The sequence below is a fragment of the Aquarana catesbeiana genome, linkage group LG02, assembly GCF_042186555.1.
Source record: "Aquarana catesbeiana isolate 2022-GZ linkage group LG02, ASM4218655v1, whole genome shotgun sequence".
Lineage (NCBI taxonomy): Eukaryota > Metazoa > Chordata > Amphibia > Anura > Ranidae > Aquarana > Aquarana catesbeiana.
Window position 1 is genome coordinate 276,867,343 of NC_133325.1, and position 16,091 is coordinate 276,883,433.

Consider the following 16,091-nt stretch of genomic DNA (forward strand, 5'->3'; position numbering starts at 1 on the left):
GGGATTTTTGGCCATTCCTCCTTGTAAAACTGCTCCAGCTCCTTCAAGTTGGATAATTTGCGCTTGTGAACAGCAGTCTTTAAGTCTGACCACAGGTTTTCTTTTAGATTGAGGTCTGGGCTTTGACTAGGCCATTCCAACACATTTACATGTTTCCCTTTAAACCATTCAAGTGTTGCTTTAGCAGTGTATTTGGGGTCATTGTCCTGCTGGAGGGTGAACCTCCGTCATAGCCTCAAATCACACACAGATGGTATAGGTTGTGCTCAAGAATATCCCTGTATTTAGCACCATCCATCTTTCCCGCAACTCTGACCAGTTTCCCAGTCCCGACTGCTGAAAAACATCCCCACAGCATGATGCTGCCACCACCATGTTTCACTGTGGGGATGGTGTTCTTTGGGTGATGTGATGTGTTGCGCCAGACATAGCATTTTCTTTGATGCCCAAAAAGTCCAAGTTTAGTCTCATCGGACCAGAGCACCTTCCTCCATACATTTCGGGAGTCTCCCACATGCCTTTTCGCAAACTCAAAATGTACCATTTTGTTTTTTGCTTAAAGTAATGGCTTTCTTCTGGCCACTCTGCCGTAAAGCCCAACTCTATGGAGCGTACGGCTTATTGTCATCCTATGTACAGATACTGCAGTCTCTGCTGTGGAACTCTGCAGCTCCTCCAGGGTTACCTTAGGTCTCTGTGCTGCCTCTCTGATTAATGCCCTCCTTGCCCGGTTCATGAGTTTTGGTGTGCGGCCGTCTCTTGGCAGGTTTGCTGTTGTGCCATGTTCTTTCCATTTGGTTATGATAGATTTGATGGTGCTCCTAGTGATCATCAAAGATTTGGATATTTTTTTATAACCTAACCCTGACTTGTACTTCTCAACAACATTGTCCCTTACTTGTTTGGAGAGTTCCTTGGTCTTCATGGCAGTGTTTGGTTAGTGGTGCCTCTTGCTTAGGTGTTGCAGCCTCTGAGGCCTTTCAAAAAGGTGTGTATATGTAATGACAGACCATGTGACACTTAGATTGCACACAGGTGGACACCATTTCACTAATTATGTGACTTCTGAAGGTAATTGGTTGCACCAGAGTTTTTAATGGGCTGCATAACAAAGGGGGTGAATACATACGCACATGCCAATTATCAGTTTTTATTTCTGAAAAATAGTTTTATGTATTTATTTTTCTAATTTTACTTCACCAACTTAGACTATTGTGTTCTGATCCATCACATATAATTCAGATTAAAAAAAACATTGAACTAAAGGCTGTAATGTAACAAAATGGGTAAAAAGCCAGGGGGGGTGAATACTTTTGCAAGGCACTGTATATATACGAGACTGACTGTATATATATATTAAATACACTGCAGCTAACTGAATAACCTGCCTGCCTGCTCAATCTAAATCACACTCTCTCTCCGTCTCTCCGTCCACACCAACAACACACTACACAGGGCCGATGTGCAGGCAGCCTTATATAGTGTGGGGCGTGCAATTAGTCCCCCTGAGCCATAATTGGCCAAAGGCACCCTGCCTTTGGCCAATTATGGCTCTCTTAGCTGAGGGCGCTGGGATTGGCCAAAGCATGCAGGTCATGGTGCATACTTTGGCCAATCATCATACAGCAAGTGATCTCGCAGTGCATTATGGGGCAATACGCAGTGCTCAAATTTGCCGCGAACGCCCCATAATGTTCGTTTTTTGACGAACGGCGAACACCCGATGTTCGAGTTGAACTCATGTTCGACCCGAACATAAAGCTCATCCCCAGTGGCAAGTCTCTAGCAAGAGCAAAGTTGCAATGGTGAGTCTACAGCAAGAGCTCTGCAAGTCACACTCCTGTGGTGGAATGACTGTTGCACAACATAACTGAACCAGAACTTGCAGAATGTTTGCAAATTAAGTTGATTTGGAATCATGCAGTACGGACTTGTTGCAATTGTGCAACAAGCTTGTGAAGCCTGGCAAGTCTCGCAATAGCTTAGCAAGTCATTTTCAAACTTGCAGCTCAATTGCTTGCTATCTGGGTTGTTGTTCTGCCAATTACAAACATTCTTAGAGAAGATAATAAATGTATTAGAGAGCCAACCTCCTATGTCTGTATCTAATTGTATGTGCAGTACATTAGAATATACTGTAGATATTTATTGCTTCATGTAGTTATACAGAACTATTTTGGCAAATGTATGTGAAGTGTGGTTGGGTTTAGGTGCAGTGCATTTTTGGCATGTTGTAGGCAGGTTTCACATGCATTACCACTGATGCCTATAAAAGGTTAATTTTGATAGAAAATGCACCAAAGTTACACGTTTTTTTAGTTTTCTGCACCAAAACAGATGTAAATGCATGTTAAGACAACTACAGGATGCCATTGCGTCACTGAATCTTAAACCAGCATTTTTTAAATGGACTACCTCCACTACTGGGTAGGGTACAAAGGAAACTGTATTCAATAACATGTCTGCAATATTTTCTTTGTTTCAATGTTGCGCTTGATTTTTCTCTTATTTTAGGCTTATGCAAAGCTGCAGGTGAGCGAACCGAAAATAAGAGAAGGGATGGAGATTGTTGAACACTCTACAGATAACCTCTTCCCATGCCAATGCCACAGAAATTTGGTGAGCAACACACTTACAATCATGTATATGATGTTGGCAAAGTAAAAACAAGTTCCAATGACACAGGTTGAACCACTCTACAGCACAATGTGTATTAACCAGATGTGGACATTGGACATGCTACACATGCCCCCGAAAGTTTTTTTAAATACACAAGGCATGTGTGGAACACTCTTTGTTGCTCCCCCTTGCATTTTCTGGCAATTCAAGGCTGGACTTGTTGTGTAAATACACCTACTACTACAGCTGCTGCTGTCAAAACAGGCTTTCTGACACAGTGTTTATAAACACTGCTCAGATGCAGGATAATGAGATACAAAGTAACATTGTTAACTTTGTATCTATTCATCCATCTGCAGATCCAAGATTTGACTTTGATCTGCATATTGTGTCAGTTAAAGCAACCTAGCAAGGAAAAGAGGCTTTTTTAGATTACATTTGTTTATATTTATCCCTTTTTAACCCTTATTTTATTCTATTTAGCCCTAATTAACTCCTTCTTTCTCTTCCCCCCTAAAGCCAGCCATGCATGGATCAAAATTCGTCCAGTTCAGCAGAGACCAGATGAATTTCAATCTATGTATGGGCAGGCTGATTGTACACAAGTCAATCTATTGATCGACTTGTGTTCAACCAGCCTGTCGAGTTTTTCCCAAACAATCAGTGCCGCCGGCTATAGCCAGCAACACTGATCATGTATTCTGACAGCGGGTAAGGCTCCCCGCTGTCAGAATACAATACCAAAGTGGAGGTGGATGGGGGATGCGAGGCATTTTCTTTTGTTCAACCTACTGGTTAAACAAAAAAAGGTGCATAATGTATGGGCTGCCCAAGCTATTAGTTTCCTGCTGATATTTTTTGGTGTATTTCTATTTTAATACATATAAACTTTTTTCCTTTTTATTTAATTTGTTTAGTTTAAAAAAAAATTGTCAATAAAGGAGAAGTATGACCAAAGCTCTTTTGGCCACCCTTCTCCCGTGGGTCACAGGAGTGCACTTAGTTCTGCACTCCTGTGACCCAGATTAAGCTGACAGCGGGCCAAAGTCCAGGCTCTGCAGGGATCCCCACAATAATGTTGGGATCTGCCCACATGCATGACTGGCAGCTAACTCGGCCTCTCAGCACTTTGCTCCTACCCCCTCCATAGTCCGGCTCTCCAATGAGCACTGAGGGGGCAGAGCACCAGGGTCCCACACTTCTCTTTTAGAACAATTATTTTGAATTAACACTGATCAATGTAGAAAAAAAAGTATTTTTTTTTTAGTTTTGTTAGTTTTTTGGTCTATAGATTACATTAAAAAACCATATCACCATAAGAAATCATTTTGTTTATCCTAAAAAAAACAATATATATATATATATATATATATATATATGTATATATATATATATATATATATATATATATATATACTACTTCATTATTTTAAGTAAGAACAAAGTTATTGCTGAATAAACAGACCCATAGCAGAAGTATAAAAGTTGCTTTGGCCCATGGCTGATATACAAGCGTGAGAGCTGAAGTGGTAGCTTATATCACAAAAGGTACAAAGAGATACAAAACTTTAAGGGATAGTTCACCTTTACCACAAAACTGCTTATGCAGATAAGGGGCATCTGTAGATACAGTGCCTTAAAAAAGTATGCATACCGCTCGAAATTTTCCACATTTTGTCGTGTTACAACCAAAAATGTAAATGTATTTTATTGAGATTTTATGTGATAGACCAACACAAAATGGCATATAATTGTGAAGTGAAAGGAAAATGATAAATGGTTTTCAACATTTTTTACAAATAAATATGTGAAAAGTGTGGCGTGCATTTGTATTCAACCCCCCGGAGTCAATACTTTGTAGAAACACATTTCACTGCAATTACAGCTGCAAGTCTTTTTGGGTATGTCTCTACCAGCTTTGCAAATCTAGAGAGTGAAATGTTTGCCCATTCTTCTTTGCAAAATAGCTCAAGTGTCAGATTGGATGGCGAGTGTCTGTGAACAGCAATTTTCAAGAGTTGCCACAGATTCTCAAATGGATTTAGGTCTGGATTTTGACTGGGCCATTCTAATGCCACGTACACACGAGCGGACTTTTCGACCAGACTGGTCCGATGGACCTAGTGCGGCGGACAATTCGACCGTGTGTGGGCTTCATCGGACCTGTAGCAGACTTTTTCGGTCGAAAATCTGACGGACTTTAGATTTGGAACATGTTTCAAATCTTTACGTCGGAACTCCGCCGGACCCAGTTCCTATAGAAAAGTCCGCTCGTCTGTATGCTAGTCCTACGGACAAAAACCGACGCTAGGGCAGCTGTTGGCTACTGGCTATCAACTTCCTTATTTTAGTCCGGTCGTACGTCATCACGTACGAATCCGTCGGACTTTGGTGTGATCGTGTGTAGGCAAGTCCATTTGTTTGGAAAGTCCGTTGAAAGTCCGCCAAAAGTCCGTCGGATAGACCGTCATACCAGTCCGGTCGAAAAGTCCGCTTGTGTGTACGTGGCATAACACATAAATATGCTTTGATCTAAACCATTCCATTGTAACTCTGGCTATATGTTTAGAGTTGTTATCCTGCTGGAAGGTAAACCTCCGCCCCAGTCTCAAGTCTTTTGCAGACTCTAATGCTGCGTACACACAAGCGGAATTTCCGACAGAAAGAGTCCGATGGGAGCTTTTCATCGTATATTCCGACCATGTGTATGCCCCATCGGACTTTTTCTGTTGAAAATTCAGACGGACTTAGATAGAGAACATGTTCTATATTTTTCCGACGGAACAAATTACTATAAGAAAAAACGCTCGTCTGTATGCTGCTCTGAAGCAAGTACGAGACAGAAGCTATTGGCTACTGGCTATTGAACTTCCGTTTTCTACTTCTGTCGTACGTGTTTTACGTCAGCGCGTTTTGGACGGTCGGAATTTGATGTGACCGTGTGTGTGCTTGAGTGAAATTCTGTCGGAGAAACCTTCAGAGTTTATTCGTGTGTACGCGGCATAACAGGTTTTCTTGTAAGATTGCCCTGTATTTGGCTCCATACATCTTCCCATCAACTCTGACCAGCTTCCCTGTCACTGCCGAAGAAAAGCATCCCCACAACACGATGCTGCCACCACCACATTTCACGGCGGAGATTGTTTTCAGGGTGATGTGCAGTGTTAAATTTCCACCACGCATAGCATTTTGCTTTTAGGCCAAAAAGTTCAATTTTGGTCTCATCTGACTAGAGCACCTTCTTCCACATGTTTGCTGTGTCCCCCACATAGCTTCTCGCAAACTGCAAATGGGACTTCTTATGGCTTTCTTTCAACAGTTGCTTTCTTCTTGCCATTCTTCCATAAAGGCAAGATTTGTGGAGTGGACAGATTCTCCCACCTGAGCTGTGGATCTCTGCAGCTCCTCCAGAGTTATCATGGGCCTCTTGGCTGCTTCTCTAATTAATGCTCTCCTTGCCCGGCCTGTCAGTTTAGGTAGATGGCCATGTCTTGGTAGGTTTGCAGTTGTGCCATACTCTTTCCATTTTCTGATTATGAATTGAACAGTGCTCCATGAGATGTTCAAAGCTTAGGATATTTTTTTTATAACCTAACCATGCTTTAAACTTCTCCACAACTTTATCCCTGACCTGTCTAATGTGTTCCCTGGCATTCACGATGCTGTTTGTTCACTAAAGTTATCTAACAAACCTCCGAGGGCTTCACAGAACAGCTGTATTTATACTGAGATTAAATTACACACAGGTGGACTCTAGTTACTAATTAGTTGACTTCTGAAGGCAATTGGTTCCACTAGATTTTAGTTAGGGGTATAAGAGTAAAGGGGGCTGAATACCAATGCACGCCACGCTTTTCAGATATTTATTTGTAAAAAAGTTGGAAAACCATTTATCATTTTCCTTCCACTTCACAATTATGTGCCAACTACAAGTCCCATCATGCCTCTGCCTCTGGGTGTCATGCTTGTTGGTGTCAGAGTCTTGCTATGCCTCATGGGACTTGTAGTTCTGCAACTGCTGGAGGTCCGCTAATTGCATAGCCCTGGTCTATCACATAAAATCACAATTAAATACATTTACGTTTTTGGTTGTAACATGAAAAAATGTGGAAAATTTCAAGAGGTAGTGAGAGCCCTAGGAAAGGGTCGAGGCGCAGAATCTAAGGAATTGCCTGGTATTTACTAGAGCTCCTAGAGGTGGAGCTGTTACATTCCAGGTGATACCCAGGTGATAATATGACTCACCCATGCAGGCTGGAGATCTGGACTCACAAGGCAGCAGGTAACACAGTAACACAGTAGAAATAGCAAGGGTGCACCAAATTACTCAGAGCCAAGACACACAGCCTTGGAGTGAACATGTGCAACCAGACTGGCTGGAACTCACAGGGGAAACAGATTGATACAGAGAAGCAAGTAACAGATTAAAGTGCAAAGAGAGACATGGAGGTGAAGGAAGACAGAATGCAATCAGGGACACGCTGCGAACATAAGGCAGGAAGCAGGCTGGGACACACTGGAAACACTGGAAACACAAGTCTGGAAGCAGGCTGAGACACACTGGAAACACAAGTCTGGAAGCAGGTTGAGACACACTGCAAACACAAGTCTGGACACAAGGCTGGGATACACCGGGAACACAAGACTGGAAGCAGGCTTGGACACACCAGGAACACAAAGCTAGAAGCAGGGTTGGACACACCAGGAACACAAAGCTGGAAGCAGGCTGGGACACACTGGGAACACAAGGCTTAAAGCAGGCTTGGACACATTGGGAACACAAGGCTGAAAGCAGGCTGGGACACTGGAAACACAAGGCTGGAAGCAGGCTGGGGGACACAAGGCTGGAAGCAGCCTGGGACACACTGGGAACACAAGGCTGCAAGCAGGCTGGGACACACCGGGAACACAAGACTGGAAGCAGGCTGGGACACACCGGGAACATAAGACTGGAAGCAGGCTGGGACACACCAGGAACATAAAGCTGGAAGCAAGCAGGGACACACCAGGAACACAAGGCCGGTGTGTCCCTAGTGTGTTCTCTTCTCTTCCTGTGCCTAATCCAGTGCACAGGAAGAGAAGAGAACACACTAGGGATACTCTGGCCTCGTGTTCCAATTGTGTCGCAGCTTGTTTCCACACTTGTGTTTCCAGTGTGTCACAGCCTGCTTCCAGATTTGTGTTCCCAGTGTGTCACAGCCTGCTTTCAGACTTGTGTTCCTGGTGTGTCACAGCCTGCTTCCAGACTTGTGTTCCCAGTGTGTCACAGCCTGCTTTCAGACTTGTGTTCCTGGTGTGTCACAGCCTGCTTTCATACTTGCATTCCCAGTGTGTCACAGCCTGCTTCCAGACTTCTTACTTGCCCGGATTTTCAAGGGAATCACGATTTTGGGACACTCAGCCCGATCGGAGGCCGTCCCGATTAAAATCCCGGGATGCGCCCTCTGTTTTCATGGTGAGACAGTTTTCCCCATGAAAACCGGGGGGGGGGGGGACGTGGATGGGGGCGGTAGACAGACGAATAACATTGTGAGGGAGAGTGGGAGGAGCTGCAGTGCAGAGGGCTGGAGGGGCGGAGATTAGGAGGAGCTGGAGTGCAGTAGGCTGGAGGGGCAGAGTTACGATCTCAGCCGAGAGCCAGCCAAGAGCCAGGGGAAACAGGTTTTCTGGGGGAAACCAATGTTGGCACAACACCGGTCTGTGAGAGGCAGAGCCAAGGGACTCTAGTGCACTGGGGAAACCTGATGTAAGGAGGGACTCCGCTGCCTGGGTGTCAGGGCTGGCTCAGCCCTTCCTTCTCTGAGCTGGCCGCTCAGCTGTCGGCTAATTGCCAGCTCTCTTCTCTCTGCACAGTTAACCAGCTGTTATGGATCTGCTCGTTAGTCCCTCCTACTTAAAGACATCCAGCTCGCTTCTTTCCTGCCTTCGCCTTGGTCACATCACAAGAAACCATCTCCTGCGTTCCTGTTTAACCACTTCAATACCAGGCACTTAGACACCTTCCTGCCCAGACCAGTTTTCAGCTTTCAGCGCTGTCGCAATTTGAATGACAATTGTGCGGTCATGATACACTGTACCCATACAATTTTATCATTTTGTTCCCACAAATAGCTTTCTTTTGGTGGTATTTGATCACATCTGCGGTTTTTATTATTTGCGCAACAAATAAAAAAAGACCGAACATTTGGAAAAAAAACAAGTTTTTCTTTGTTTCTGTTAAAAATTTTTGTAAATAAGTATGTTTTCTTCAATGACGGGCACTGAAATGGCTGCACTGACGGGCACTGATTCGGCGGCACTGATGGACACAGATGAGGTGGCACCAATGAGGTGGCATTGATGAGGTGGCACTGACGGCACTGATGATGGGCACTGATAGGCAGCACTGATGGGCACTGATAGGTGGCACTGATGGGCACTGATAGGTGGCACTGGTATGCGGCACTGATGGGCACTCATAGGTGGCACCGATGGGCACTCATAGGCGGCACTGATGGGCATTTGTAGGTGGCATTAATGTGTACTTATGGGTGTCACTGGGTACTTATGGGTGGCACTGATAGGTGGCACGGATGGGCACTGATAGGTGGGCACTAATGGGCACAGATGGGCACTGACAGGTGGCACCAATGGACACTGATGGGTGGCACTGATGACACTGGTGGCACTGATGCCCCTAAGGGTGGCATTGCTGGACATCACTGCAATATACTGGTGCCAATCAGTGCCCATTTGTGGACACTGATTGGCACAGATTGGGCACATGTGTATGGCCATAGGGTACATACCTGGCCATCCACATGTTGCCCCTCTCCCTGGTGGTCCTAGTGGCGATCCCTGGTGGTCCAGTGTGGTGATCTGAGGGGGGGCTGCACTGATAAACAATCAGCGCAGACCCCCCCTGTCAGGAGAGCTGCCGATCGGCTCTCCTATACTCGCGTCTGTCAGACGCGAGTGAGGAAAAGCCGATCAACGGCTCTTCCTATTGACATCGTGATCAGCCGTGGTTGGACACGGCTGATCACGTGGTAAAGAGCCTCCACCTGGGGCTCTTTAACAAGATCGGTGGAGCGGTGTGTCAGACTGACACACCGCTCCATCGATCGCCGCAATGCGCGCCCCCGTGGGCGAGCGGTGGCATGTTATCCTGCTGGATGTCATATGACGCCCAGTCAGGATAACTGAGCCACCGCCCAGCCATCATCTACTATGGGCCGGGCGGGAAGTGGTTAAAGATTGGCTTGCTGACATCCCTTCTGGCTCCTTATCCTGCTTGCTGTTCCTCCACTTGGATCCCTGACTTCTGGCCTGGCTGATTACCCGATCCTGTTACTGGACTCTGGCTATGCTTTGACTATGCTTACTCTATTTACCTTTTTATTTTTATTAATAAACAAGTGTGATTTAACTGTACTTCTGTCTTGGTCTGGTTCTGGTTCTGACAGTAGGTGAAGGCCATGAATTCAGAAGATACAGTCAATCCACTTGTTGGTAATATTTTTTCCAGATTAGATGAGCAAGGCATGGATCAGTTTGCCATTGCATTACAAACATTCCTGAGTCGCACGGCTCACCTGGAATCCCCCACTGTGGCTTCTCCGGTACAACCTGAGTTGCAGGCCATCCCTGCTGCTGCGCCAGTCTCTGTACAGGCACCCGCCTTGAGTATTACCTCTATAAGAGGTATGTCTGGTTCCGCCCCACTTCTCCTGCGATTTGGGGGCGATCCAGTTAAATGCAGAGGGTTTCTCAACCAGTTGAGGTATACTTTGAGATGCTGCCCCAGGCGTTTCCCACGGACAGAAGCAAAGTAGGGTTTGTGATATCTTTGCTTTTAGAGAGAGCCTTGGCCTTGGCTAACCGTCTATGGGAGACGCAAAAACCTGTTGTTTTGAGTTACCCTGAGTTTGTGGCCTCCTTTAAAATGGTATTTGATGTTCCTGCACGCTCCGCTTCTGCTGCCAAGTGCCTCATGTCCATCAAACAGAGTACGAGAACTGTTGCTGACTACGCCATTGAGTTCCATACTCTGGCAGCAGAGAATGCTTGGAACAATGAGGCCCTCGTGGCTGCTTTTTCTCATGGTCTCTCAGATTCCATCAAGGATGAGATAGCAGCCCGAGATATACCCACTGAGCTGGAGAGCTTGATTTCGTTTGCCATCCTCATTGACTCCAGACTCAGAGAAAGACTTTCTTTTAAGGAGGAAGCCTCCTGTACGTTTGCCTCCAAGCTTTGCAGTCCCACTCGTGCCTCCCTCATCTCCCATGCCTGGTACCGAGTTGGTCAGTGAAGATGAACCCATGCACTTGGGCTTCACGCATCTCTCTGCGGATGAGAGAGCCTTTACGAGGAGGGAGAGATTGTGCCTTTATTGTGGCCAGGCAGGTCACTTTTTGAAGTCTTGTCCTACCTGTCCTGGGAACACCCGAAACTTGAGATCCTGTCATGGACAGACCTTAGGTGGTGTTGTGTCGTCCCCAGTTATCCAGAAGGATAACCCCCTGGTTTCGGTCACCCTTTCTTGGGCTAAGTTGTATATCGAGATACAGGCTCTAATTTACTCTGGGGCTGTAGGCCTGTTCATTGATGCTGCCTTTGTATCAAAGCACTCGATTCCACTGCAGCTGCATGACACTCCACTTGCCATTGAGGCTCTTGACGGGAGACCTCTACAGCCTGCCCATGTGACTCATGAGACGGTTCTGTTGTCCATGGCTGTAGGGGCTCTTCACCATGAGATAATCCAATTCCAAGTGATTTCCCCTCCTAAGTTTCTGCTGGTTATTGGTTATCCTTGGTTACAGAGGCACAACCCCTCTTTTGATTGGCTCCGTGCTGAGGTTCTCTCCTGGTCACCACAATGCAGTGAAACATGCTTCCGGAAGGTAGCCAAGGTCCTGTGTACCTCTTCACTCTCCTCCCTGCCAGAGGAGTACCGTGGTTTTAGCGATGTCTTTGACAAAGGTCAAGCCAGTAGTTTGCCTCCACACCGGCCGTATGATTGTGCAATTGACCTTCAACCTGGTGCCACTCCCCCTCATGGTCGGGTTTACCCTTTGTCAGTCTTGGAGGATAAAGCCATGGAGGAGTATGTTGCAGACTCACTTTCTCCAGGTTTCATCCACAAATCCTTGTCTCCTGCTGGTGCTGGTTTCTTCTTTGTGAAGAAGAGCGGTGAACTGAGACCTTGCATTGATTATAGGGGTCTCAATCGTTTCACGATTAAGAATGCCTACCTGATCCCGTTGATTACAGAGTTATTTGACTGCCTCAAGGGAGCAACAGTTTTCACTAAGCTTGATCTGAGAGGGGCTTACAATCTCATGAGGATTAAGGAGGGTGACGAGTGGAAAACTGTGTTTAATACCAGAACAAGCCATTATGAGTACCTCGTAATGCTTTATGGCCTTTGTAACGCCCTGGCAGTTTTCCAGGAATTTATTAATGATGTCCTCTGAGATTTGTTGTAGTTATGTGTGGTGGTTTATCTCGATGATATCCTCATATTTTCCAAGTCCCTGGAGAGCCACCTCACAGATGTCTGTGGTGTGCTTCAGAAGAGAACAATCTCTATTGTAAACTGGAGAAGTGTGAGTTCCATCGGGAACAGGTTAAATTCCTGGGCTATGTCATTATCACTGCTGGTTTTTCGATGGACCCAGAGAAACTTTCGGCAGTCCTACAGTAGCCTCGACCCGTGGGGTTACGTCCTCTTTCCTGGGTTTTGCTAACTATTATCGGAAGTTTATTCGTAACTTCTCGTCTCTGGTCAAGCCCCTGACCGATATGACCAGAAAGAACGGTAACCCACAGAGTTTGTCTCCGGAGTCCATTCAGGCCTTTGAAAGTCTCAAGGCTGCCTTTGTTCCTGCTCCTGTGTTAGTTCATCCTGATCTTACGTTACCTTTTATCCTTGAGGTTGATACTTCTGAGACTGGTGTTGGCGCCCTTCTGTCTCAACGTCCTACCTCTGAGAGTGCTATGCATCCTTGTGGCTACTTTTACAAGAAATTGTCACCTGCTGAGTGCAATTACGAGATTGGTGACAGAGAGCCGTTGGCAATGATTTTTGCCCTGAAAGAATGGAGACATCTCCTCGAAGGTACCACTGTGCCGGTTCTCATTCTTACTGACCATAAGAATCTCACATTCTTGCCTGAGGCTAAACGCCTCTCTCCCAGAAGAGCGCGATGGGCTCTTTTCTTGTCAATTTTAAATTACATTGTCTCATTCTTACCCGGTACTAAGAATGTAAGGGCGTGATTTCCGTGATTTCCATAGACATTTTCCCCTCAAGCCCGGTGGTCCTCTGAGGGGGAGGGGTCGTTGAGGAGGGGGTACTGTCAGGGCTGGCTCAGCCCTTCCTTCTCTGAGCTGGCCGCTCAGCTGTCGGCAAATTGCCAGCTCTCTTCTCTCTCCACAGTTAACCAGCTGTTGTGGATCTGCTCGTCAGTCCTGCCTACTTAAAGACGTCCAGCTCACTTCTTTCCTGCCTTCTCCTTGGTCACATCACAAGAAACCATTTCCTGCGTTCCTGTTTAAAGACTGGCTTGCTGACATCCCTTCTGACTCCTTATCCTGCTTGCTGTTCCTCCACTTGGATCCCTGACTTCTGGCCTGGCTGATTACCCGATCTGGTTACTGAACTCTGGCTTGGCTGACTACCCGATCCAATTACTGGACTCTAGCTATGCTTTGACTACTCTATTTACCTTTTTATTTTTATTAATAAACAAGTGTGATTTAACTGTACTTCTGTCTCGGTCTGGTTCATGGTTTCTGACACTGGAGACACCTGATGTAAGGAAGCACTTCGCTGGGGATGCCTGATGTAAGGGGGACTCCACTGGGGACACCTGATGTAAGGAGGGACTCCGCTGGGGCCACCTGATGTAAGAAGGCACTCCACTGTGGACAACTGATGTAAAGAGGGACTCCGCTGGGGACACCTGATGTAAGGAGGGACTTCTCTGGGGACACCTGATGTTAGGAGGAACTTCGCTGGGGACACCTGATGTTAGGAGGGACTCCGCTGGGACACCTGATGTAAGGAGGGACTCCGCTGGGGACAGCTGATGTAAGGAGGGGCTTCGCTGGGGACACCTGGTATAAGGAGGGACTCCGCTGGGGACACCTAATGTAGGGAGGGACTTCACTGAGGGTGCACCTAATGTAAGGAGGGACTCCGCTGGGGACACCTGATGTAAGGAGGGACTCCACTGGGGACCATAACAACCATGGTGCCTGGATGATTGAACCGCTGACATCAGGAGTATCTTTATCTGCTGATTGTTAAACTTTCTGGCATACACATATTTCTGTTGTGGTGTACGATCTGGGCCTGCTGTCCATCCATCCCTCTTTCTTTCCTTCCTTCTCTCTCCTTCCCTCCCTATCTCTTTCCAGAGTGCTTCTGCTTCTTCCCAGGGGATTTTTGGTTTACCACCACACCTACAGTTTTACTCTTGGACTACAACAGTCCGATCTGGACCGCTGTTTGTTGACCACACTTGGGGCACAATCAAGCCCCCGCTCTGGCTATCCTGGTGTGCAGGACTTTCTTGTTTATATTGACTTTACATGGTTCTACTTTGTCCTTTACCCTACATGGCAACCCCCCTTCCCCTGAGATTGCCACACTTGTATACCCACTATTGCATTGCCCACACTCGGCTTTCATCCTGTGCTTTGATTTGCTCTTACCACGAGTCATCTGCTCCAATGTTGGAAGCTTCCAACTTTTGAATATTTGTTGATTGGCGCTGACTCTTCTGTAAGATAGTGAGACCTTTTCTCTTTCTTGCAACTATTGAACCCAGAGTGTGTCCTGAAGAAGTTTTGACAACGAAATGCGTAGACGCATTAGGGCTCACATCATGTATATTTTATGTTTTATACATATTATATATATGATTTTTATGTGTTTCTTTCATGTCCTTTTTGCACTGTGAATATGTATATCTATATTTGTATTTCAATAAAAGTTTATATTTTTTGAGATCCTTTTGGTTTGCTGTGCCCCTTAAAGTCCGACCCGGGGTCACCTTTTTGGGAACCCCTTTTTCTTTTGCAACTTCTCAATGATTTACGGATGAGGCAATTGGAGTGTTCACTTTTTTCTTTATTTTCTTTCTTTCTCCCTCCATCCCTCATTCATCTCAGACTCGAATCACACCCCATTAAGCCACGTCCCCTTTAACCCATGCCCACTATTTTGTTTAAACAACGCCCAGTTTTCGCTGCGGCATGCGCATATCTCTTTTCCTTCTACACCACGCCTTAAATGAATGCCCCGCCGACTAATCATAACAAGACTCCGCCTACAGACAAAAAAGTGTCCCTATAATTTTTTTTACAATGTTGGCACTATGAGACTTGTGTTCCCAGTGTCCCAACGTGCTTTCAGACTTGTGTTCCCAGTGTGTCTGGGAACACAAGTCTAGAAGCAGGCTTGGACACACTGAAGATGCTAAGGAATGCTGGGGGGTCACTGGATCAGGCTGCTAGCACGTGGAAATTTTTCTCAAACCCCAAGCAATCCACACTCTAGCCTTTTAAAGCGGAGTTTCCGCCTGGAGAGGAAAAATTAAAAGTCAGCAGCTACAAATACTGTAGCTGCTGACTTTTAATATAAGGACACTTACCTGTCCAGGGAGCCCACAATGTCAGCACCTTAAGCCGACCAGTCCATCGGCTCCTGGTGCAGGCGCCGGTATCCTTACTATTAGGGAACAAGAAGTGAAGCCTTGCGGCCTGTTTCCTACTGCGCATGCACAAGTCGCGCTGCGCTTTCAGAATGGTCCTGCTGTCTTCTGGAAGCTGTGTGTCTCCCAGATGGCATCAGGGGGAAGGAAATGACGCGGCGCCCTTACACGGAAGTGGGAGCGGATACCTGTTTTTGACAGGTATCTGCTCCCCCCGAAAGGTGCTAAATGTGGCACCAGAGGAAGCATATAAGCGAAGCTCCCACATTTGAGTGGAACTCCACTTTAGGACAGTGTTTCCTGTGTAAATCGGTGGCTGCACACAGAGGGAAAGACCTGACATTGGGGCATGGAACAGCGAAATGTGATATTAACACAGTGAAAACTCCCCTCCAAGGGTGTTGTGTACATGTGAGGTTTTATATCTGTAACTTTTAATATATACATTATGTACATTGTGCAGTAGAGTGGTTTAGGAACTTGTTCTTCTGTTTTCAGCTAGGTATAATTTGGGTTCCAAGCTAGAACGCTCTGGTGCAGTCCACAACCATTGTGTTTTGGTCACTTGTGTGAAGATATGAGCAACTGTTGCTGTTGATTTTGAGTTTTTAGTATACTCCTGATCATTGCTTTATATATGTAAATCTGTTTACACAGTTCCAATAGTTTACAATTAGCCCGGGTTCACACCTATGCGAATTAGATGTGCGTGTCCGCACATCTAATTCGCATAGCAGGAGAATGTGACTGGCTCCCTATGGAGCC

The 16,091-nt window shown here is 46.1% G+C and overlaps 1 protein-coding gene across 3 annotated transcripts in view; it reads left to right on the forward strand.

The window, feature by feature from the left end:
- Positions 1–16,091, forward strand: part of POGLUT2 (protein O-glucosyltransferase 2) — a 166,215-nt gene that overhangs the window by 146,886 nt on the left and 3,238 nt on the right. For all 3 annotated transcript variants that reach the window (XR_012241585.1, XM_073614462.1, XM_073614463.1), the window contains one exon: positions 2,515–2,619. Coding sequence is in view for 2 of the 3 variants with exons in the window: in XM_073614462.1 (XP_073470563.1) it covers positions 2,515–2,619 (105 nt within the window). In the remaining variant the exon portion in view is untranslated. The remainder of the gene's footprint in view (positions 1–2,514; positions 2,620–16,091) is intronic.